General features: G+C 38.1%; 1 protein-coding gene across 2 annotated transcripts in view; it reads right to left on the minus strand.

Moving 5' to 3' along the window:
• The window catches only part of Sgpl1 (sphingosine-1-phosphate lyase 1), a 49688-nt gene that overhangs the window by 15754 nt on the left and 6920 nt on the right, over nt 1-27014 (minus strand). For both annotated transcript variants that reach the window (XM_005325941.5, XM_021726765.3), the window contains exons 3-7: nt 13236-13401; nt 8350-8417; nt 5166-5313; nt 2230-2306; nt 538-666 (exon numbers count right to left, since the gene is read on the minus strand). In XM_005325941.5, the coding sequence (XP_005325998.2) occupies nt 538-666; nt 2230-2306; nt 5166-5313; nt 8350-8417; nt 13236-13401 (588 nt within the window). The remainder of the gene's footprint in view (nt 1-537; nt 667-2229; nt 2307-5165; nt 5314-8349; nt 8418-13235; nt 13402-27014) is intronic.

A 27014-nucleotide genomic window follows, 5' to 3' on the forward strand; every position in this document is an offset into this window, starting at 1 on the left:
ACCACATAAACAAAATAAAAGTATAAAAAAAAATACAAAAACACTTTTTTTTTTTTTAAAAAAAAAGGACTATTAAAGGGTTCAATAGAATTAAGATAAATGGGTGGTAGGTAGGTGTGTCAATGACTAAGCTTGAAAAGAAAGAGGGAGGGAACAAAAGCAGTGGAGAACAGATTTGGCAAAATATTTACATTTGGTGGATCTAGAATATTCTTTAAACATGCTAGAAACTCTAGGTAGGTTTAAAAATTTTTAAAACAGGTAAAGAGAAAAAAATGTCTAAAAGAATATATACCAGAGCTGGGGTTGTAGCTCAGTGGTAGAGTGCTTGCCTAGCACGTCTGAGGCTCTGGCACCACATAAAAATAAATAAATAAAAGTACTGTGTCTATTCTGGATTACTAAATTACAAGTAACATTTTAAAACTGCACTTAATCTAGATCTTTCTACAATAGCCATACATTACTTGTATAATAAAACATTTTTAATAAACTATTATCTTCAAAGCTAAGTATATGTCACTTTTGTATACTTACACAGCCACAGGAATCTGGACCTCCATTGAACAGGGAACAAGTCATCCGCACAATTTCTGCCTCAATCTTACGTAGCCCTGGGAATATATCTGGATGTAGTGGGTTACTCCATGCAAAATTTCCATAAGCCTGCAAAGAAGTATAAAATGTGAGATAAGATTATTGCACTCTATAGGACAAAAAATCATGCAATAAATAAAAGTTTCAAAGTATTGGACCCAATGTTAGGAGCTGGAGAAAAAGGTAAGATATGTTCTACAACTAAAGGTCAAATTATACCGGAGGAGACAGACATGCATAAATGATTTTATAATGTGGTAAGGGAAGAATTATAAATGTAGTAAATGTACAGACTATGACACCAACAGGTGCAGTTTGAAATCGTAGCTTTGCCTATCACTTTTAGCTGTGTAGGTCAAATAACTCCTTGAGACTGACTTTCCTCATATGCAAAGGGGGAAAATCACCGTACACACTTTATAGAGCTCTAGCAATAATTAAACAAAATACCGCATGTAAAGCATTTCGTAGAGCACCTGGCACAAAGCTGCAGTTATTACTGAGTACAATACTGGGTTTACATGCACAATGTGAGGGCCTCTAAGGAGGGCATAACTAACACCTGAGCACTCTGGAAGTGTTCATTGAGTGGATCCTTGAGAGATGTAAGGTTCATCTAGAACAGGAGGAATTAAATGTGGAAGAAAACATTGAAATAGAGTAAGTGCATTGATTAAAGAAAAATGGAAGGTAAGTGTCTACATGGGAAGGTATCGGGAGTGTTTAAAACAGCAGGAGGGAGCTGCTTGTGTATTCCCTGATGCTTGAGATCCAGGCTTCATCTGACAGATGGAGAGCTAACTGAAAGATTTAAGCATAGAAGACAGACTACAGCATAGGCAACATATAGCTAAGCAAAACTGTAACACTGAGTAAATTGTGTGCAATTTTGTAATTACAGTAATCAAACACAAAGGCCTTAGAGATCATCAGTCAAATCCTAACTTTATATGATGAAGTAGGGTTATGATGAATCTAGGGCTGGGGATTAGGTCAGTGTTAGAGCACTTGCCTAGAATGTGTGAGGTCCTGGGTTTAATCCAAACCTAAACATATAAAATAAATAAATAAAACTGACTGGGGCAAGGGACATGGCTCGTGGTAGGGCAGTTGCCTAGCTTGCACAAGGCCCTAGGTTCAATCTCCAGCACCATGAATAAATTTTAAAAAGAAAAAAATTATTAGAAATGAAAGAAGCTAAGGACCATCCTAAAGTCAACAAAGAATGAGAATAATATGAAGTATAAGTAAGAATACTGCTCATCTCTCAGGTTGTGTGATTTGAGGAAATTATGACTCAATGACCCTATGCTGTGTCTTCTTGTCAAATCAAATCTGGCCTACCATTAAAAGCTCAAATGCTAGGACTACCTTCTCTAGTACTCTGCCTTTTTCATAGCGATTCTCCAAAACATAGAAACATAAATAACATTTTACTTTTTGTTACAGACTGAAGAGGTAACAATATTATGCATATTCATGAATGTCTGTGTAAAGAGAAAATTTCTAAACCTCTGTGGTTTTATTCAACAAGCAGCTTTTTCTTAACTAAGTTTATTTAATTACAAGGAGGAGGAGAAAAATGAGGTCAAGTACACAGAGCAGCACCCAGGCCTAGAGCTGCATCTTCACCTGCACAAGCAGCTCCGTGAGCTTCTCCTCCCCACTGTAGACTGCTCCCGAGGCTCTTCCTTCTTGCCAGAAGACATCTGTGGAGAAAGTCAAGGTCACTCGATCAGTAGGCAATGCCCAGGGAAAACAGCTAGGTTCTAAAAGAGCAAATACGCAGAAACCCCTCTGGGCACAGGAGAAAACAAAAGTTGGGTGAAGACACATGTCATTCTTATACTAAATTAAGAAAGAAAAAAACTTGTTCAGACAGTCTAGTGATAATGCTGCCCCCTTCCTCAGCCCCTTCTCAGCAGAAAAGCTACCTATACTTATTCTCTGTTCTCTGTATGGCTTTAGAGTGACTGTTTTCTGTAAACGAACCCTCCTTCCCTACCTTCCTGTCCAGTCACAAGTGTGAGTACTGCTGTGGGCAAGTCGGCAGAACAACACAAAAGTGTGAACTCTCAGGACACTATCCTCAGAGCTGGAGCCACATGAGCACTGGCCATGAGGAGGGACAAGCGGCGAGCATCTGGCCTCAGGGCCCTTTCTTCTACAAGCCTGGAAACCCACAGAGAAGCAGCCTCCTGTTTCCAGCAGCATATGCCAAGCATTCAAGATGAGGAGTACAGTCACCCTGAGACGAGGCTGGTTAAAAGGGGGATCAGAATGAGGGTCAGACTTCCTACTTCCTGTCTTTGGTGCTCTCCAGAGACATTCCACCTTATACCAACACATCTGCTGATGTGGGTGTCTCTGGTCCTTTTTTGCTACAGTGTGACTGTGCCCTACTGAAAGTGAATAGTGAGACAGCTCTCACAGAAACACACTAACTGAAAACTGCACAGAGCCACAGGCCCCACAAAAAAAAGACCTTCAGCTTTACAAGACAGAAGGCTGAGAAGCAAGTACACTAACAAATTTCTCACTCTTGAGGTCATCTGCCAAGCTCTGGCTCACTACTGGCTTGACTCTCACTCTTTCCTTAGAGGACACTGCTGGGTACCAGATGTATCTTCAGACCCACAGTCACCAGCCTTTTAAGAATAGGACATGTGGCTTTATCTCCTATTCTTTTACTATGTTAGAGAGTTTGGTAAGGAACTATGACTTAAAAATCAAAGAGGAAGGAATGGTGGCAGCAACCAGCCCTCATAATCATGTGAATCTTTAAACAGAGTCTCAGGGTATTAAACCCTGCTCTATACCATCACATATTGCACTATATCTAATGCTGTACCATCTAACACCAGTAATTCATACACGTCGATTAGAAATTTGTAAAGTTGTCAAAACGCAACATAATATTCTGGACTGGATTCCAGAGTAGAAAAAAGGGCATTTGTAGAAAAACTGATTGAATGGGGGGCTGGGGCTGGGGCTCAGTAGTCAAGTGCTCGCCTAGCACATGCCAGGTGCTGGGTTCGATCCTCAACACCACATAAAAATAAATAAATAAAATAAAGGTATTGTGTCCAACTACAACTAAAAATAAAGAAAAAAAGAAAAAGAAAAACTGATTGCACGGAATGTTAGTTTGGATAATAGTCCTGTCCCCAGATGAATTTTTTAGTTTTGACAAACGTGCCATGGTCATGTACAACATTAACATCAGGAGAAGCTGGATGAAGGACACACAGGACATCTCTGTATCATCTTTGCTACTTTTCCATAAATCAAAAAGTAAGCCAAATTAAAAAGCATATTTTAAACAAAGTAATTGTAATATAATCTTACTCTATAATAAACATGAATGTGTGTTAAAAATAGCAGCAATAATTGTGAACATTTACTGAACACCTGCTACATGCCAGGTATGCCACACAACATTTCTATGTATGATCTAATTTAATCCCCACAATCACCAGGGAAGTAGAGACTGTAGAGATGGAGCAAATGGGCCAGACAGAGGGTTAATAACTCTCCCAGGATTACCGTGTAAGTGACAAAACCAGTATAGGAATCCAGGCCGATTCCAGGGGTTATACTCTTAAACCTCAAGCTATTTGTTGTCTTTATCCTTCCCATATGTGTTCATGCACACACACACATACAAAGCACTGTGTAACTGTGAGATACACAGAGACATCAGGTAGAGTTAGAGAGAAAGACCATACCTACTTTTACCAATCTGATATAAGTGACCTGTGTTTACCTTCTGACTATGAAATCAGAATGACTTTTTTATTTTCTTTCGTGCCTTCATAGAGACTTTGTAATTTCAATATGATTCTGTGTTCCATTTGTATTACATATATTGTTTTTTTAAACACAAATGTATCTGTTTTATTTATGCTTCCAGAAAGAAATGAAACCAAGTTCCACTGTCTGTGAGATTTGCTTGCTTTATGTATGAAAGATGAATCTAAAAATAATTTTCAAATTATGTAATTTGGCCCTCTTGAAAATATAAGGATTAGAGATGGGCTATTTTTATTTTTATTTTATTTATTTACTTATTTGTTGGGGGGGGGGGTAACCGAGGATTGAACTCAGAGGCACTCAACCACTGAGCCACATCCCTACCCTATTTTGTATTTTATTTAGTGACAGGGTCTCACTGAGTTGCTCAGTGCCTTGACATTGCTAAGACTGGCTTTGAATTCACCATCCTCCTGTCCCTCAGCCTCCCAAGCTGCTGGGATTACATGTGTGCACCTCCATACCCAGCTATTGTATTTTAACTGCTATACAGGGAATTGAAGCCAGAGGTGCTCTACTACTGAACTACATCCCCAGCCCTTTCTATTTCAGAGAAAGCGTCTTGCTAAGTTGCTGAGGCTAGCTTTGAAACTGCAACCCTCCTGATGTGGCTTTCTGAGTCGCTGAGAGTATAGGTTGCACCACTGCACCTAGCTGTGCAAGAATGAGTTACTCTTAACCAACATGAACATTAAACAATGTCAAAATCAGCATCTGTAAGAAAGGAGACAACACACACATGAACAGCATCTTACCCATAGAGCTGTATTCCTTGAGTTTTTCCAGAACTGCAGATGAGCTCAGACCCTGGGAGGGGAGAACTTTCACATATTCTTTGTCCACTTTCAAGAATGACATGTTCTTGTTGATATCCTCCTTAGTCTTGTTCAGCTTGGCTTGGATCTTTAAAGGTAGAAAGACAAAGTTTAAAAAAAAAAAAGGAGAGAAAAAAATTAGCAAGAAGATGCAATAGAGAGTATACAAATGCCAGTTATTAGACAGTCAATCAACTGCTCAACAATAAGCAATGCATGAGGAGTACTGAACCAGGTTATTTTTTTCATAAAAAGATGTGATATTTTGACGGTTTACCGAGCATATTCAACAGTCTCTTCGAAGTTAGAAGAGTCAACCATCTCTCTACAGGTCAAAGACATGCTCAATTTCTTTCTACACCCCTTTTCTCTGCCACGCTGACATCACCACTACCTTACTTGGTTTGCAGTTGCTGAAATCAGCAATAATCTGAATGCAATATTTGGACTTTGTCCCTGTCTTGGTAGCAGCCTAAAGTACATATATGGAAAAAGAAAAAATAGAATCAAGAAACCCACCACACTGTATTAAAGGGATCTTGCTCACTGTGCAAGTGATAAGCAACTTCAGAAGACATGCACAGTACACATTAGGACTCTGGAGAGCCCCTTAAAGTGCCCATGTATAAGCACAAGACTTCAGGAGCTGCCAGATAACTGTATCCTCCTCAAGCTGCTGTCAACAGTTTGTACTGTCTGACCCTGAAATCCTAGAGGAACTAAGGGCCTTTCTGCTAAGTAATTTATCAATTAAAGTTATTTCTTTTCCATTCTCATAACCACAGCTTCTGAGCCATTTTCTTTCATTCATTCCCTTACTTATTTGTTCAACAAATATTTGCTGCAGGTCAGGGTTACATAGTGAACAAAACAAACTTAGACAGTGGGAAACAGGAAAAAAAAAAAAAAAAAAAAAAACACTCCTGATCTCAAGAGGTGTACTTTTAGTCAAAGAGACAGAAAATGAAAAGCCATGTATGAAAAGTGCTAGGGGAAAAAAAAATAGAGCAGAGTAAGAGGCAGGTCTCTGATAGTAAGTTTGGGGAGGGGCTAAGTGTTGCAATTTGTGCCATGTTACAGTGCTAGAGCTTCAGTGATGTATTTGTTAAAGTCTAATTCCAAGATCTCACTCTAAACTATTTAGACTTTCTCAGTCCAAGTCATGGATGATAAGAATACAAGATCTTCTTAGGCCCTCAGAGAAACCACAGGAAAAACACTTCTTTAAAGCATGTCTACATAGCATCCCATGTTGGCACTGGCAGGTAGCAGGTCCACACTCTCAGGCAATGCTGAGGCATCTATGGACATGGAAATATTTTAAAAGTTGTAAATAAAAAATTATGCTGAACACACAGTGACCCCAGAACAGGAAGAAACCAGGAAAGCTGAGCTTCTGTGTGGACTATGATGCTATAATAGAAGAAGGCAGACTAATAAAACAGCAATGAGAGGAATATTAGAAAGCACAGCAAGCACTTTCCCACCTCCAATTCCTGCCTCAGAGTTTCTATCACATTACCCAATTTTAATCTGTTCATTTATTTCAAAATAAAATTGTTATGAACTTGTTTACTTGTTTATTTTCTGTCGTCATTGCTAAACTATTAATTCCACAAGGAGGAAAGACTTGGTCTTGTTCACCACCCTATCCCCAGCACCAGGGAAGTACATGATGACACTGAGCAAATGTCAATAACACGTGTTGCATAAGTGAATAACAGATTCTTGCATGTGTACATACATAAGAAATAAATAACTTTTTGCCTTTAAGCCTCAGAATCTGTGTCTGAAAAATGGAGGGTAACCAGATCATCTCTAAGGATCTCCAAATTCTGTTATTTTATAAATTTAAAGATGGGTTCTGGAACCCTAGCATTTATTTGTCTCAAAATCCTGAAATTGAAGAAGAAAATGAGAAGCCTAAGAGGAAAAAAAAATGCAGGAAACACTAAGGGGGAATCCTGCTAACCTCTGTGAGCCAGCCTATCTTCTAGCCTCTCCCCTCCCCACCCAGGAAAGGATAAACTGAAAAAACACTTGAAGGCAGGTAAAGTTGGAAAAAAATTAAAGGAAAGATGAGGAGCAAGGTACAACAGGGTATGATAATAGCAAGGCCTCAACTGCCTTCCTTAGAGCTTGCAAGAGGCCTGCCCAGTTTTATCTTTGCCTGTGATAAGGAGCGTGAGGACACCAAGGAACATATCTTATCCCAGTGTGGGTGAGGATAGAGAGGACACAGTGGAGAGGGCAAACAGGTTCAAAGAGCAAAAGAATGGCTGTTATCTCTTGACATTTCTAAACCTGGGATAAGCAAACTGCATCCAGAGGCCAAATTGTGAACAGTGTTCCCAGAACACAACCAGACTCATTCCTTAACCTGTGTCCTCCTGCTGCAACACAGTATGGCCTGCAGAGTCTAAAATGCTTCCTAGGTAGGCCTTTATAGAAGTGTGCCAATCCCAATCTAACCCCTAGATAAATGTCCAACTCAGCCCTGCCAAATGATGTTCTAAAGCTCAGTAACACTTCAGGATTTCTATTTTCAAATTCTTCTGGAACAGGCCTCTCATCATCCCTCCTATAGCCAAATATGTTGGAGAAAGGGTTAAGTTAAGGTTTCTCAACCTTGTCCCCTTTTGACTTTTTTTTTCCACTAGAGATTAAACTCAGACTCTCTTGTAGGCAAGTGTTCTACTCCTGATCTGTATCCTCATGATCTATACACTAGCCCTTTTTAAACTTTTGTTTAGAGATTAGGGTCTCACTAAGTTGGCCAGGATAACCTTGAATTTGAGACTCTTCTGCCTCAGCCTCCTGAGCAGCTAGATAACAAGCATGTGCCACCACCCTGACATCCCTTTTGACATCTGGAGCCAGAGAATCTCTGCTGTGGTGTGTCCTGTACACTGCAGGATATGTCACAGCACACCTGGCCTCTATCCACTAGATGCCAATACCATGCCACAAAGTTGTGACAATCTAAAACTGTCTCCAGATACTGCCACCAAATCTTCCCTGGAGGTAAGGAACAGAATCACCCCTCCACCTTAAGAATCTAATGAAAACAGAAAGAAGTATGATTATTGAGGGGTGAGAAAAGACCTAAGGAAAGTTCACTTACCTTGCGACCAATAAATGGCATCTTCCTGGTAAGCTTAAAAAATTTCTTCTTGAGGCGTGACCATAAACCTATAAGAAGAAAATTAGTCAAATAAATTTTCATAGATATGACCAAGAGAGGAATTATTCATTTTTTTTAATTTTAATATTTATTTTTTCGGCGGACACAACATCTTTGTTTGTATGTGGTGTTGAGGATCGAACCCGGGCCGCCCGCATGCCAGACGAGCGCGCTACCGCTTGAGCCATATCCCCAGCCCGAGAGCAATTATTCAATGTGTCTCTCACAACCTCACCTGCCTATGAATTATGGAATTTTTTATTACCAAAAAAAAAAAAAACTTTTAAATTCAGTTTTACATAGTCAAAAATTTAAACATACTTACAATGAAAGTTTTTCTCTTGTATTTGTCTTCCAGGCCTCATCTTGCCCTATTAGTTTCCAGCCTACGTTTCAATGGTTTCTTTACACATATGAAGTAAAAGCAAAGGTACATTCCTAGCCAGTATGGTGGTGCACACCTGTAATCCAAGCTAATCAGGAAGACTAAGGCAGGAGAATCACAAGTTCCAGGCTAGTCTGAGCAACTTAGCAAGACCCTGTCTCAAAAGAAAAGAAAGGGCTGGGGGCATAGCCCAGTGGGGTGCCTGCCTAGTATGCATGAGGCACTGGACTCAACTCCCAGTACCAGAAAAAAAGGCATCTTCTTATCTGTTGCCCTTATTACACAAAAGGTAACCGTCTACCACCTTATGAGACTTTGTTTTTCCACGTCAGTCATCCCAGCTACATGGGAGGCTGAGGCAGGAAGAGCACCAGTTCAAGGCTAGTATTGGCAAGAGAGAACCTGTCTCAAAAAATAAAAAGGACTGGGGACATAGCTCAGTGGAACAGTACCTCTGGGTTTAATCCCTAGTACTGCAATGAAAAAAAGAAAGAAAGACAAAAGATCAGTGCTACCTCATTTGTTCATTTTTATAACTGCAAATTATCCCTCTATATGAATGTACCATGATCTGTTTAACCTTCCCCTGATAGATATATAGATCATTTCTAATAATACTATTACAAATCAGGCTAAAACAACTAACTTTGTAACATTTACCACAGTGCATACATACAAGAATATCTACAGGACAGACTCAGAAGCAGAATTGCTCAGTTAAATGTCAGATGTATTCTTCTCAGAGTTCTTGACTTTCCCAGGGTTTCCACAGATGACCAACAATTCTCTTCCTTTCCCTGAACCAAATGGCTGAGCATGTTTGTGTTTTTGTTTTCTGGATCTATGCTCCAGTCTCTCAACCAACACAGATCCTAGCAACATTTTTTGGATCTAAAAAGAGCTTGAAAATCATAGAAACCAAAGTCCATATTGTCAGGCAGTATATAAAGGATAAACACAGAAATCTGATTTTGTCAATTATAATAATTACAAATACATTGCAGGCATCTAAATAGATATGCCTTCTAATATATTCACATTTGAAAATGTCTCAACTGACTGACAACAATATTCTGAAGTTGGTCTAAAAGGTTTTACACACCATCCAATAGAAAAAAAGGCACCGAAGATCCAGCTTGAGCACTAGCTCAAGGCCACAGATGAGATCAATGACAACAGGGATTTAACTGAAGTCTTCATTTTTTAAGTCCAGAACTTCCAGGAATCTATGCTACTTCAAATGCACAGTAGGAATTTTCTGTTATCCCAAATCAGACTGTAATAATCTAGACCCAGCTGTTATCTAGGCATGAACTTCCTGCATTTCTAGGAGACCTGGGCATTCCCACTCGCTCTCCATTCCACTACCATGGAGAGCGACCTCCCTCTTCTCGTATTTTATTCTGTGACAGCTTGCAGCTCTGCTAGTTGTTTTGGCTTCTGTTTTTGCTCAGGCCATTCCCTGTCTTTCCACCTCCCTCTATCATCAACACTCTGTAGATGCCTGGGACAAAACCCAGTCACCAAGGCACAGTCTGAATAGTAAAACAAAGGAACTAAAACCATTAATTTGCAGTTACTTTTCTGTGTGAATTTCAGAGCATTTCCTTCCAGTCCTAAGTTCTACACACTGTAATGCACAACCGAGGCCTTCTTTATGTAATCACATCATCTTCTCACTGTGAGCATTTTCTACATTATTAAAAATTCTTCCCAAGCACATTTTAAATATTATCAAATAATAATAACAAAGTGGGATTCTTAAGCTGCTTGTTATTTAACTCTTTTTCTTTCTCAGCCTCCTGAGTTCCTGGAATTACATGTGGGCACCACTGTACCCAGCTTATTCAACTTTAACGATGTTACTTATAAAGACTCAGAACTGCTTCTTTAACAGATGAATTAACTAATTAATTAATGAGGTAGAAAATTATCTAAAAATCAGCAGACTGGGCCAGCCTTCCTTAAGTATAGTAATGTGTCCACGGAGGAAAGTAAAAGAATAAACTACTTCTGTGAAAGTTGTAAGGAAAAAAAGGGACAGAGCAAAAGGAATGGATACAGCATAATAATGGAGAAATTTAAAGTGAAATATCATGTGAATTTAAGCGATCACCTCAGAAGTAAAGTTCCTGGAGGTACAGAAAGAAAAGTAAACAAAACTTTTTAGTGGTGGTTACCAAGGATGGTTGGGAAGTGAGATTTGAGGAGATGCTGGTCAAGGGATACAAAATTCTAGTCAGACAGGAGGAATGACTTCAAGAGATTCATTAACAGCACGGTGAGTTCAGTGAATAACAACGTATTATATTCTTGAAAATTGCTACAGAGTAGATTTTAAGTGTTCTCATCACAAAAAAGGCATGGGAGAAAAAGTGAATGTTTAGTTTGACTTAGCCATTCCACAATGTATACATATTTCAAAATATCACTTTGTACATCACAAATATAATTTGTCAACTTTTAAAAATATTTTTAAATTTTTTAGTTTATAGATGAACACAATATCTTTGTTTATTTTTATGTGGTGCTGAGGATCAAATCCAGTGCCTCATAAGTGCGAGGCAAGTGCTCTGCCACTAAGCCACAACTCCAGCCCTAATTTTTGTCAATTTTTAAGAAAGAATTTTAATAAGAATTTTTTAAGCTAAAATAACACTGCCAATGTAAGAATAACAATGTTTGGCTCTTGACAGTTTACAAATTCCTTTCACACAAATGATGCTCATATTACCTGTGACTAATTAGGGCAGGTAATATTATGCCCATTTGATTGTGAGGAAGCCAGGCTAAAGACGCCCCATAAAACTGGTTTCCATTAATGTGCTATGGACAATCCCACAGTTAGAATCAACACTACTGTATGGAGGCATAGCTATGACTGATCACCACAGAGAATTAGGAAGACTGTGCCTTCCAGAACCGCTGACCTCTTCTCAGATTCTTGTTGCTCCCACTTCTTACCTTCACTAGTCTCCACCCTGAGGTTCCAGAACAACTGTCTCCCCCGCAGAAAGGAATGCAGAGTGTAAAAATCAGCCAAATTTGATATGAGTCCAGATTTTAGACTCCTCGGTGCAATACACTAAAAATAACTTGATTGTTTAGCAATAGGTAGCATATTTCTACCTTATCAAGGTGCTAAGGGGGAAATAAAACCCCTCAATTCCATTAAAATTATCCTTAATCTTTGGAGGAAAGATATTATGATCCGCATCTCAAATTCAATGTGGAATTTACAAAATAATAACTGCTTTTTGTGTGTATGTGTAAAGGAGTATAAAACTATTAGTGTTCAACAATTTTTGACATAAAAACTACCTTTTGTATGGGTTAACCTGATTGAAATTAGACATAGAAAAAGATACAAATAGCGGTATCCTTTGGTAGCAAGATTTTAATTTTGTTCCTATGGCTTATTCATATATCTAGATTTCCTACAATAAACATGAACTATTTTTATAAAAAGAAAAATATGTATTATTAAAAACAAAACAGCCAGGTATGGTGACACAAGCTTGTAATCCCAGTGGCTTGGGAGGCTGAAGCAGGAGGATCACGAATTCAAAGCCAGCCTCAGCAACTTAGTGAGGTCCTAAGCAACTTAGCAAGGCCCTGTCATAAAATAAAATATAAGAAACACTGAGTATGTGGCTCAGCACAAATGTGTTTAAGCACCTCTGGGTTTAGTCTCTGGTACCAAAACACAAAAACAATTTATAAAAACAAAACAACTTTGGCTTGGAATTCAGCCCACAAAGATTTAGATGGCACAACTTATTAATATACTGCCATTAACTTTTCTCATGGAATGCAAGGGTACATTCCCTTTTAAACATAAAAAGGAGGTAAGTAAATACCAGGGGCAGAAGGCTGTGCCTCAGTTAAGTTACATGCCTGGCACAGTGAGCTGCAAAACTGAAAATGCAAGTAGATATCTAACTGTAAAAAAATGCAAAGCGTTAGGTAATGCCTATGTTAACTAGCTCAATTTAGCCATTCCACAATGTATACATAGTTCAATACAGCATGTGATACACAATAGATATGATTTTTGTTTGTTAATTAAAACAAATTAACAAAAATTTTTAAAGCATACCTAAGATTAATACTAATTATAGCAAAGAAATATAAAAAGCTCTAAATTTAGTCTGGTTTCATAAATACACATTTTAAAAGAAAAGTGTACAGAATGATGGTTGCCAGGGGCTAGAGGTACAAATGCAAAAAAAAAAAAATCAATATAAACAGTAATGGTTACCCAAAAATCCTATTTGGTTTCCTTTACCAACCAGGAAACAATCTATCACTCTCCATTTTAAAAAAAAATTAAAAACTAGAACTGAACCAGAAGTCAAGAAATTAGTCCAAACCCATCAGCCATGACTTCCACAGCTAGTGACACTCCACTATGCCTTTACAGAAGGAACAGTATACTCACTCTCCGGCTGGAAAATAAACTCGTACACCCAGACTATCAACAGGGTCCATGCGACACTCCATGCAATCAGCTGCCAGGGCTCATATTTGGTGCAATGCCCATTTACATAATTCTTGGCTTTTGTGGAGTATACTTCCAAAATCTCGAAGTAGGGCTCAAAGGCCTTCTAGAAATACAAGAGAAAGAAAAAAAGAAAAAGAAACATTACATTCAAAGTCAGAAAAGAAGCCTGTTCTTATTTTGTTCCTTAGCTCTCATTTTTCAAGGGCAAGCCCATTCATGATGCAGCCCTACCTCAGCAATAATCTTATCATCCTCTACAGCCCTGAAAGCTTCTGCACCGTTCATTCCAGTGTAACATTGCCACTTGTGAGCCCTGTGGACTTTGACACAATTTTTGATCTTCTGCTTATTTTGCAAAATAAGAGGGCTAAATTTGATCATCATATGAGTTCTAAAGCTTTTATACAACTGCCAATATTCTCTGTTCCCCCCACCCTTTTCTTGGACAGTACTGGGGATTAAATCCAGGTCAATCTCCAGCCCTGTTAATTAATTAGTTAATTTTTGAGACAGGCTCTCACTAAGTTGCCCAGGCTGGCCTTGTGATTCCCAAGGCTTCTGAGTAGCTCAGATTATAGGTGTGTGCCACCATTCTCAATAAAAATGTCATTTCTCTTCTTCTCTACTTTATTTGAATCTTTACCTTCTCTAACCCAACAGTCAGACTGGTTCTGTAAAGGGCCAAACATAGCAAATCAATCATTGTTAAAAATATTCTGCTGCTGCTGCAGTGCAAGCAGCCATAAATGGTATGTGAACAAATGAATGTGGCTGTGTTCCTACAGAATTTAATAATACACACTAAAATCTCAACTTCATATTAATTTTCTCACATCAAAATCTTTTTCCTCCCAACAATTTAAAAAGTGTAAGAATAACTTAGTTCATGGCCTAGATTTAGCCTGTAGGCTACAGATTGCTAATCCCTGTTGTAAGGCTCTACTTGAGTTGTAAAATTCTACATCAGGTTCCATATTTTATCATCATTTGTATCCCTCACAATGTATCCCTGTCATAAACAAGAAGAAAACACTGTCATCTGTAAACTTACCAGAATATTTTTTGTGAGAATTCATCTCTCCCTTTAAATTCAAGTATTCACTCGTGATAAGCTCCATATAGAACTGATCCCAACCTGCCTTGCAGTCTACTCATCTATTTCTTATCTCAATGGCTACAAGGTTAGGGCCTTGAAGGAAGATTAGCTCTTTTTTTTATTTATAACCCCCATAGTGCCCTGCAAAAATAAGTTCATCTGATAGCTTCTTATTACTCACTTATTCAGCATTTTGAAGGCACAAAGCTGGAGAAGCTTTGGGTAAGCAGCATAGCTCCTGGTCCTTACTGAGATTACAACCTAGCAGGAGAGGCATCTGTGTGTTGCTGTATACCTGGTGCATGCATACCTACACAGGCTCTCTCTCGCACGCACACATACACAAAAAAAACTCTTCAGAGGAAAAGCCATAGAAGGACATAGGTAAGTTCTAACAGATCACTGAGGAAGCCCTACCTCACTCTACTTGAGATAATGAAAATTAGGATAAAACCTCAGCTAGTTAAAAAGGTAAAAGAAAATTCTCTAGGCAGAAAAGTTTAAAAAAAAAAAAAAGTCACACCAGAAGAGAAAAGAACAGCTGCAAAAGCATAAAAGAAACTGGGAATGGCAGAGGTTCCGAGTGGTAAAAATAAAGCTAGAGGACAGTAGGGACTACATGTGTCTTACCAGTACTCAGGGCCCAACATACAGCACAGTGCCCAGCACACAACTTGTACTGAATAAAACTTGGACAGTGTGGGCAGGGCCAAGTAAATTAATAAACTCATTAGTCAGAGTACTAAGAAAGACAGTAGGCTTATATTTAAAATGGGCTTGGAGCTGGGCATGGTAGTGCACACCTGTAATCCCAGTGGCTCGGGAGGCTGAGGCAGAAGAATCATGAGTTCAAAGCCAGCCTCAGCAAAAGCGAGGCACTAAGCAAATCAGTGAGACCCTGTCTCTAAATAAAATACAAAATAGGGCTGGGGATGTGACTCAGTGATGGAATACCCCTGAGTTCAATCCCTGGTCCAAAAAAAAAAAAATGGGTTTGGGCAATCAGATTAGATTAAGTGGACTTTAAGCCAAAGTTAATCAGAAAGGACAAAGAAGGCCATTTCATACTGCTTAAGGGAATTATACACCAACAAGACATGACAATCACAAATATTTATGCCCCAAACAATGGAGCATTTATGTACATCAAACAAACCCTTCTCAATTTCAAGAATCAAATAAACCACAACACAATAATCCTGGATGACTTTAACATGCCTTTGTCACTATTGGATAGATGCTCCAAACAAAAACTAAATAAAGAAGCTACAGAAGTAAAAAATACAATTAATAATTAAGACTAACAGACACATATAGAATATTTCATCCATCAATGACTGAATACACTTTGTTCTCAGCACATGGATTCTTCTCTAATATAGACCATATTATGTTAGCTATCGCATATGTTGGTATACAATAGTAATATTACCTTAATATATTTTTAGCATCTGTAGGGTTACTCTGATAGCTCCCTTTCTACTGATATTGATTTCTGTATTCTTGCTTTTTTCTTGATTAGACTTGATTGATTTTTATCAAATTTCACCTGCATTATTTCTTCTCTTTTTCATATATTTCTGCTCCTATCCATATGCACTGCTATAAGATCATGAAAGCTTAGAGAGGCCAGGTGCTTAACAGGTGCTTCTTGAAAACATTTACACCTGCCATGGACCAAATGTTTATGTTCCCCCAAAATTCCACCTTGAAACCTACTGCTCTAATGCTGGTGGTGTAGGAAGTGGAAGCTTTTAGGAAATGATTGGGTCAGGAAGGCAGAGGCTCTCATCATAGGAGCAGTGCTCTTATACAAGAGAGCCCAAAGAGCTAATTCATCCCTTTTACCAGGTGAAGACACAGAAAGAAGACAGTTTCTATGAAGCATTTGTATGAACTCACTTCTATGAGAGAGACCTTTTAGCCCCTCATCAGACCCCCAATCTGCTGTTGCTTTAATCTTATACATTCAAGCCCTCAGAACTGTAAGAAATTAATTTTTGTTGTTTATAAGCCACTCAGTTTATGGCATTTTGTTATCACAGCCCAAATGGACTAGGACAATACCCTTAGTAATTAGAATGTGGTACAGACAATTACTGCAAGTACTGAGTTCCCTGGAGGGCCATCCACGGAAACAACCAAATCTGCAATGTCCACCCCCCACAGTTCTTGGTGGCCATCCCCTAGAGCCCACTATTGCTATCAATAACCTCAATCCTACAAAGCAGTGGCAGTACCATTCAGAATCTTGGAAAGACCACAGAGTCTGTCATCAAAGGTATGCCCTATGAAGAACTGCTTAGTAGGGTAAAGCTGTTATCAAACCCAAAGGGTTAAGAGTGGGGATGTGGTTCAATGGTACAGCACTTGCCCAGCATGTGTAAATCCCTGGGTGTGATCCCCAGCATCTCTCTTACCCGCCCCCACACACACGTAGGTAGTGTGCATAATAATGAATACAATGATGCAAAGATGAAAGAATAATCACTCAGATCAGCTTTTCTTCTGCAGATACTAACTTCTAATTTGCTCAGAAATTAGAGATTACCAGTGTCAAAAATGACTGTAATCAATTCTTCCTAAAACAAAACTGAAAAATAACAGAACCTATATTAGGGAGAAAGCAAACAACAAATGCAATCTAATTTTTTAAATGTTTTTAAATTAAAATATGAAGACATGACTCATTAACATTTATATAATTAAATTCAATGAAAATATATTTTCTTGTTAATAGGTTTGATTCTTAAGAGGATAATGGGAATCCATGAATTCAAAAGGGATACTTTAAGAGGAGATAATCTCTAAATTCTCTAATTCTGAAGACATAATTAGGTTGTAACTGGATGGGTCTTGACAACTTTTTGAGTAGGTGACTAGCTGGTCATAGAAATTACGTCTCCTGGCATCATTCTAAGGTCCTTCTAGGTTACTACAAACAATCTAGATTCAGTCCCCAGTGGAGAAGCACCTCATAGCACTGAGAGCTCACTGAATTATTGGGCTCTGTGGGGTAACGCATCCTATCTTGAAAAAAAGGACAAGGTAATTCCTTTGGGCCTTGAAAACAGCATAAACCTCAGGTTGGATCCTGATGCAATACCCCAGCCCTTGGGAAGCATCAGATTTAGGAGCTGAAAGAGAGCATTAGAGATCAAGTTCAGTATTCCCACTTCACAGGCTGAGGCCCGAAGAAAAATGGGTGGCTGACTTTGCACAGACAGGCTCATGCTGGGTGAAACTTAGGAACCCAAGCCCCTTGACTCAGTATTCAGCACTCTTTCAACCCATAATTCAGTGTCCCTGGGCAGAGGATCCCTTAACACATTTCAGTCCAGTGACACCCCAAGAGCTTTCCTGTTATGATTCATATTCTGGGCAGAATCTTTCCCAGATATATGGTGTAGCTAGGGGTTGGGGTTGTGGCTCAGCGGTAGAGCCTAGCATATGCAAAGACCTGGGTTCGATCCTCAGTATCACATAAAAATAAACAAATGTATAAAAAAAATTGTGTAGCTAGGTTACAACTACAGATTAACATTTAGAGGGAGCTTGCATGAGAATTTAATATAATCACTATTTCTCATAACAGCAATTTCAGTGTTGATTTTTACACAATACAAAACTACAGTTTGTACAGTCAAAAGCAAAATGCACACAAGCCAGCTTCCTTGGGCTCCTAAAATAACACGTACCTTTCAAATGTGCTAGACCCAATGCAGATTGCTGACCACCAGAGACTTGGGGCAGAGAGTCCCAAGAAAGTTTGTCACTTACTCAAGGAGACACTCAAAACAGTAAAGTCTAATGTTACTGATCTCTGCAGATTAACTATAAAACTTGGCCTCTGGGAAAGTTCCTTCCCTATTCACACCATGTTAGACTTCTTTGAATATCTGATATGCTAAATACCTGAGATGCCTCAATTCAGGTTATTTCTGAGGAGCTAAACAGGGGCAAACTACATTAGCCTATTGGATTGTGGGTTAATCTGACCTAGAGGCAAAGCATTTAATCCCAGTGAAGGAGAATAAGAAAAAGATTTCAACACTGACCTCTCTTATGGTACTGGAGCTGATAAGAATGCAAATAAGAGGGAGTATATAGGGGCTGTGTTTGTGGCTCAATGGTAGAGTACTTGCCTAGCACAGGTGAGGCATGGGTTCGATCCTCGGCACCATGTTAAAAAAGAACATGAGATAAAGGTATTGTATCATCTATAACTAAAAATATATTTTTTTAAAAAGAAAGTATATAGGTCTCATAGCCCCTGCACCTCCTAAAACAACATTTTCAACACAGCAGGAGCTCAACATTTGTTTGATTAAAATAAAATAATTACAATGGCGCACTGATTTTTGACAGCTTTGTTTTGTTAATATCCCAGGAAGTCTCTGCCTCCCCCTCTCCCACATCTCTCTTATTTAAGCTGTGTAAGACAGTAGTAGTGGGTTGAATCTGAAGAGAAAGGCTGGTTATTTGAAACCACACTGCATACATAGGCACTATGCTGACAAGCCACACCACAGGCTATCAGAGGTGATATGTACTTCATAGACAAGGGCACTGAGTCCAAAGGTCACACGGCTCAAAATGCCATAGAAAGGACTCAAACCTCCTGGTTCAAAAATACATTATTTTTTCCACATTTTCCACTCTGCAGTTTTCCAGAAACAAACTATTTGTGGTACAAATCATAAGACCAATAGGTTCAAAACTAACAATTCTCTAAGTCCATTCATCTAGTTTACTCCAAGAGTCAAATTAAGAGCCCATGGCTTCGCTACTAAGAAAGCCGACACTGCCAGATGATGAGGTGTCCACAAAGGCTGGACTCTTCCGGGATGTGGGCAGCTACTGAATGGCCTTCTCAAACTACAAGCTTCATTCTGCCAGACTTTCACCACTCACACTACTCATCTGCTCCCAAAAGAAAGAAAGTTAGAAAGTTCTTTGGAAAGTACTTTGGAAGAGTTGTCTTCAAAAATCACAAAATGAGCTGAGCATGGCAACACATGCCTGTAAGGATTTTAAGTCTGAGACCAGCCTAGACAACTCAGGGAGACCCTGTCTCAAGATAAATTTTTTAAAAGTGTTAGGGATATAGATCAGGGGTACAGAACTTGCCTGGCATGCAAAAGGTGTTGGGTTCAATCACGAGTACCACACAAAAAAAAAAAAAAAAAAAAAAAAAGGTTAGATTCTGATATGAGCTCTGACTCTAGTTTGAGTCCAGGGAAGGCATATTTTGTTATTAGTGCTTAAACCCAGGGCACTCTATCACTGAGCCACATCCTCAGCCCTTTTAATTTTTATTTTAAGACTGGGTCTTGCTAAGCTGCTTAGGGCCTAAGTTGCTGAGGATGGCCTCAAACGTGATCCTCCTGCCTCAGCCTCCAGAGTCTCTGGATTTAGAGGTGTACACTACCACAGGCTGGCCAGAATACAACTTCTTATTCAACACTTTTCTTAAACCAGGTGCATCAACACCATCCAAGGAGCTTAATGAACCTTCCAGAGGTTCTTTAAAAGTGCAGTATGGAGCCCAGAAATGTGTCTTTTGAAAAACCTCTCCCAGGTGTTTCTGACAGGCATACCATGATTTAAAAATGTTCCCATCTCTTTCTTTTATAAAAGAATCATCCAACAGCTAACTTAACATAATACTTAGACACAATCATCAAAGTTAGTGACTACCCAGATCTCCAAGGGGGAAACAGATACCCACTAAGCTTTCTTGCCAACTGTCCAAGTTAGAGACTAGCCACATCAATCCACTAGATCAACTAATTATTCCTGGCTAATATTTATTCTTTGGCCAGACAATAATGAAAATCAAAATCTTCCATCCTGCAATCCTTCCACTTTCTTCACCTCTAATACAAATGCATGATTCAACATCCAGCAGTTCTTCCAGAAAGCAGAAATTTGAGCTTTAAAGCAAGAATGGGCTGTTGAGGAAAGAAAAAACCTGTTTTCAACCACTGCCTTAGTCCTAAGATCAAATGGTCTAAGGACCAAACCTCAGTTTAGAGGGTGAAGTTAAAATATAAAATAAACCCAAAGAGTTAGTATATTTATCCTTACTGTACTTATGTTCTAAAAATACACAAACCAAAGGTAACTCAACATGGTTGTCTTTCATGTTACATTCTGCAGAACTTCAAGTGCAAAGCAAACAGGTAAGAAAACACTATTGTCTTTAGAGCTTCAAAAGGCATTAGAGTTTATCAGCAAAACAGATCACAAGCCCAAGGGAAAACTCCCTTGGGTCATTAAAGAAGTGAGAACTGAGCAACAAAACTAAACATCATTCCAAGTAACCAGTAGTTACTGAAGATAAAGGAAAGGAAAATGTGTACATACACACACACACACACACACACGTAATTTTTCTTTCTTTTTTTTTTTTTTTTCCTTTTGAGACAGAGTCTTGTTATGTTGCCCAGGTTGTTTTCCAACTCCTAGGCTCAAGCAATCTGCCTGCCTCAGCCTCCCAAGTAACCGCAAGCACAGGGGCACCACCATGCTTGGTATGATTCAGAAATGTTTTGAGTGACTGAATCATCACTTCTTAGGCAATCAACAGCAAAACCACATACTTCCCCTAAGATTCCACTATGTGAGTCAAGATGTCAGTAACTAAGCAGTTCATCTTGAAAAGTTTAACAATCCACAGGTTCCCTTTGCCATACTTTGTCAAGGTCAGATATGCATACTCAGTACTACTCAACAAGCACTTCCAAAATTAACAACTCTACACTTAATACTGGAATAATCAGGAAAGCATCTTTCCATCTGAGACACAAAATAATCCTGGCTACAGAAAGGAGACAGAATACAATGTGCCCACGTCATCAGGAGGGCACTCAGAGAAAACCAATGTGACTAAGCTTATAAAACCTAATGGGTGAAACATTGCTTTAAGGTCATTTTATTTACTTGCTTGTTATCAGGACAAAGAATGAAGTAAAGACATAGGATGATTATGTCAAGTTAAATTCTTAGAACCTCTCTTCTAAAATACATCATGTAGCTCGGTGGTACACGGTACTCTAAGGAACTTAAACGAGGAGAGAAGAGTAAAATGCATAAAATTAAGTTCTATAAGCAGAAGATCATGCCAAGCAATACAGAGGAAAAGAGTGATTATGGGCTTTTTAGGTAAATACACTCTTGGCCTAAGGCAACTAGGTAGGACAAAGGGAAAAACTCATTCAAGCTTGCATATGATGTCTTATTAAATTTGCTATGAACTCTCAGAGTCTATTAAAATATATAGCTAAGTGACTTACTGTGCATATGCACAGAGGCTATCTTTCAAAGTACAAAAGAAGTGTATTGACTTTTGAAGACTAGAAAAGGGAATTTCTTGGATAATAAGATCTACTGAAATAAGCCCATGTTCTTCACCCAGAACAGCCTTAATTTCTCTGAACACATCAACAGCTAGGGAAGAAGAGAGCTGAGTTTCTCCCTCCATTTACCTGTCTTACTAAACCTTTGTCATGGAGGTAAGAAACAGATTTTTCCAAATTTTTAACTATTTGTAAAAATACCATCCCTTTGAAAGTCATGCTGCTATCAGAGATGAGAAATACTAAACATCTGAACAACCTAAGTAAGTTGCTAAGGCTACTTCTCTAGAGGTTTCTGAAATGCAAATTTGTTCTAAAGAATAAAACAGGTACCTATCTGCGGGTCTCCAACTGACCCTCAGCCTTTGAAAAAAAATGCCTTTGAAAAGTCTGCCTTCCAAGTCCAGTCTCCAAGGAGCCACTTTTAAAGACTGACAGCAATACAAATTACCTTTCATCTATAAACCAGTGAACTGTGCCAGGTCCTGTAAGGTTCAGCTGACTTCCCTCTCCACTGTGGAAACTAGTTCTGCCTCCATTTGCATATTCATTTCAATATTACTGGCCTTTGAACTAGTTAAAACATCTGCCTGATTTCCTCATTCTGAGTAAAATCTTCTTTTTAAAAATAAGACTTTTTGGACAATTTTAGGTTCACAGAAAAACTGATAGAAAGGTACATAAAATCCTCATATAACCCCTGTGGCACTCATGTAAAAAATAACATGTATAAATAACCTTTAAAATAAAATCCTCAACTTGTTCATTTTATATCTATATGCAGGTCATGATTTTACTTGATGAACATTATCTTTTAACAAAAGCTAGAGATCTTTATAACTCCTCCAATCTCAGCCCCTCCCCAGAAATGATCAGAAACATAAAAGCTTGTATAAATAATTATAAAAGAGTTAAGGACATCCTGAAGGCCAGTCATTGGGCCCACATTCCCTAATTAACAATGCATAGCCTTGGTATTATAAAAGGCCCTATTACAATTAAAGTAAGCCCAAGATTCCTATGTCTTTGGTAGGTGAGAATTTTGGAAACACTATTGTATATAGCCACTATTTAAAATTCTCCAGGAAAAGCCCTACAGCCGAAATAAAAAGGAAAGCAGTTCTGACCCATACTAAACATGGATGAACCTTGAAAACACTGTAATAAATGAAAACAGTCAATCCCAAAAGATCATATCATGAGAAACTACATATATGAAATTCAATGAAACTTTTTTTAATATAAAAGGTCCTGAACAAGCAAATCAGCAGACAGAAGTAGACTGGTAGTTTCCTAGAAGTAGAGGAAAATAAGGAAATGACTGCAGAATACAAGGTTTCTTTGAAAAGTGTTCTAAAATTGACTGTGGTTATGGCTGCACAAAACTCTGAATATACAAAACATTCACTGAGCTTTACACTTAAAAAGCACCATGACCCAGCAATGCCATCTGTGATCACTGGATGTCCTCTCAGCTAAGACTAGCTCCCTAAGATTCTTTGGATTCATGAGCTTTCTTTAAGAAAGAAAAGGTGGGGGGGACTCTTCTGAAAAGTTTCCAAATGAGCCAAAGACAGCAGAAACTGCAATTCCAGAATTGAGAATACAATTCTGAACTCCAAATAAGATCAAACATAAGTTTCTAAGCAACTTAGACATTTGCAGAACAGGCTGGATGTGGTGGCACACGGCTGCAATGCTAGCAGCTTGGGAGGCTGAGACAGGAAGATGGCAAGTTCAAAGCCAGTCTCAGCAACTTAGCAAAGCCCTAAGCAACTTAGCAAGACCCCATCTCAAAATAAAAAATAAAAAAACAGGTTGGGTATCTGTTGGGTTCAATCCCTGGTACTGAAAAAGAGGGGGAAAAAAAGGAAAAAAATAAATTTGTAGGACAATTATGTATAAAACTAGACAAAGAAAGTCATTACTGTCTAAAAGCTTATTTTTAAGAACTTAGAAACATAATTACTGTTAAAATGATGAAACTCTGTAAAACCATTGTTTTTCTTTGGCAATTCCTGAATACACACTACAGCAACTCCCTAGGACATGTGAGAAAGACAGTCACCTTAGAGTCCTCCCAGAACTGACTTCTCATCGCTTCTATGACTCTGAAAGACACGTTGATGTGTTCTGCAGAAAGGCAGCTATGTGGCCCTATAAAGTCACCACTGGTAATCAAAAGCTCCAACTTTAGCAATCACTAAAAAGCTGTGAGACTTTGTCACATTACTGAACTTCTATGTGACTGGAATTTGCTCATCTGCAAAAATAAAAAATTCACAGGGGAAAAAAAACCACTACCATCTACTCCTAGGGTTGTTATAAATATTAAATGAGGTAAGAAAATGACTGCAGATAATAAATACTTAATAAATATTGATAAGCCTGAATTCTCTGATGGTAAACATTTTCCTTTCCTCTTAGCAATCAGCTAGGATAAGCAACCTTTGCTGAGTTCAAGCAAAATAACAAAGAAGCCAGAGAGGCTCTCAACAGGTCAACTCCCACACCTCTGTTATATTTTCTTGCAGATGGTGGTAATAAAATGCATTTTAGTGAGGAGCTGCGCCTCAGTTTGGTAAGAATTATGTTGAGTCAACAACCTACTAAATCAGTCAGAAGGCTGCAAGTGCCCTCTTACCTACCAAAAAAATAGAATTAAATCACTTACCTACTATGTTTGCAAATCATAAACTTGTATATTTTCAGTCATTCAAACATAAGCTATTAACTGTTGCATCATGATTCTTGGAAAATTATCTGAAGAAAATGCTTTTCAAAATGGACTGAGTGATACACCCCAAGTTTTCTTCCACCCTGAACAAACTGACTCATACACACACACACACACACACACACACACACACATTTTTAAAAATTAAAAAAAAAAATTAAAACTAGACAAGGAACAAGTCCTCCACAGCATTCTCATATCTGCCCTGGACTGCCTTCTCTTAAGAGTTAGAAAACTTGTTTTCTATTTGCCTCAAATGTCTCAAAGACTAGATACCATTAAGACTGGAATTCAGAAACTAAATCTATTCGATTTTAGAACCATCTGCCAAAATGCAGTTTAAAACAGCACATTTAAATACTTCAGAAGAAGCATCCAGATACCATGGGCTCCCCAATACTGAGCATAGAGTGTAAATAAACCACAAGAGCTACTTCAACTCTAAAATGTTCCAGAGGATTATGAAATTAACTATTAAAAATGGTTTTTTACAACTCTAAATTTGACCTTTAACAGGACCCTTTAAATAATAAAAATCAAGGCTTTTTTGTTCCCATCAAATATTATAAATATTATAACATAGGCTCTACTCAAAAGGAAGGGCATCTCACATTTACAAAGTACCTATGCTGCTTCAGGAAGGGTTCTTGGTGCTCTCTTCAAGTGTTTACTTGCAGATGACAGAAATTAACATTTGTTGCCCAAAGCTAAATCTAAAAGTTCTATATTAAGAAAACCCAATAGGTATGAAAAGTGGGACAACCACTTTGGAAACCTGTTTGGCATAACACTGTGATACAGGAAGTGTACTTATGTATTTATGTTTTAGGGTTACAAAAGGCAAGTTCAAGAATGTAACAGTAACATTCATAATAACCAAAACACTAGAAACACAAATGTTCTTCAACTACAGAATGAATAAATTAATTGTGATACATTTATACATTGTATATATTATACACTGCATTGCTACATAAGAGCCTAGCTAGATCTCACAGACAAAATGTTGAAAAAAAAAGATCAATCATAGCCCAGCACAATGGTGCATGCCTATAATCCCAGCTACTTAGGAGGCTGAGTCAGAAGGATCACAAGTTCAAGGCCAGCCTGTGCAATTTAGCAAGATCTTATCTCAAAACAAAAAATGAGAAGGGTTAGGAATTAACTTGGTAATTTTAAAAAAATGGTGGTTGTGGGGTGGAATGTAACTTGGTGATAGAGCAACCCTAGGTTCAATTCTCAGTACCACAAATTAAAATTTTTTAAAATGTCATTCACAGAAGAGAATATACTGTATGTTTCCATTTAAAGTTCAAAATCACCAAACCTAATCTACAGTGAGAAGAATGATTACTTCGGGTAGATATCAATTGGGAAGGAATGTGGGAAGCCCACTGGAGTGCTGAAAATTTTTAGACCTTCATCTAGACAGTAGTATAGTGCATCATATGGAAATATTTACTGACCTATACAGTTAAGATTTGTGCCCTTCGTTGTATTTTTTGTTTTTTAATTCAAATATGATTTACTCACTTCATGGGACAACAGGACACACAAATGACAATATGACAGAAGACTGGCCTAGGAGGACTATTCTGCATCTTCTGCCTATACAACAGGAAATTCATTCATTCATCAAATTTTACATATGCCTATTTCATGTCAAAAAAAACTAATGTGGTTATATTAAGTTTTAAAAAGTTATTAGATTAAAAACTTGACTCACTAGGTAAGATGTAACAATCCAAAATCTGTACACATCTAGCACAAAATTTCAACATATACTACAACAAAATCTAATATAATCACAAGGAGAAACAGATGATTGTTAAAACACATGTTTTAAAGAGACATCCACAAAATAAGAAATTCAAACGTTAGCAGACATTTAAAAGGGTACTTGATCTCAACAGTAACCAGGAAATGCACATGAAAACCACATTAAGTTTATCTGCATACCAGACTGGCAAAAAAAAAAAAAAAAAATCAAAAGACTTATAAATGTCAAATTCATCAAAGCTATACAGAAATAAGAACTCCCACAAACTGTTGACAGTATGCACTGGCCTTTTTAGAAAAGTGTGACAGCATCTAGCAAATTCAAGGGTGTATGGGCTTTACAATCCAGCAATATCACTCCTGGGTACAAATGAGGATAAATTACAGTTTAGTCCTACAATGAAATGCCATATAGCAATGAAAATGAGTCAACTAAGTGACATATGACAATGTGGACAAATCTCAAATACTGAACAACAAAGAAAAAAAAATCACAAAAAATACACATAAATCCACTTACTTCAAACTAAAAGAAACAAAACTTAATGATGCGCACATAGGTGATAACACGGCTTTAAAAAAAATGGCAAGGAAATAATTATCCTAACAGGACAGTGGTTACTTCTAGAAGGAACGGAAGGAGATGTCTGTAACAGGGTGGGCACAAGAGGTTCAGGGTAAATGTTCTATTTCTTAACATGCACATTACACGATTGTTTTATTATTCTGTAAAATATAGATAT

The sequence above is a fragment of the Ictidomys tridecemlineatus genome, chromosome 1, assembly GCF_052094955.1.
Source record: "Ictidomys tridecemlineatus isolate mIctTri1 chromosome 1, mIctTri1.hap1, whole genome shotgun sequence".
Taxonomy (NCBI): Eukaryota; Metazoa; Chordata; class Mammalia; order Rodentia; family Sciuridae; genus Ictidomys; species Ictidomys tridecemlineatus.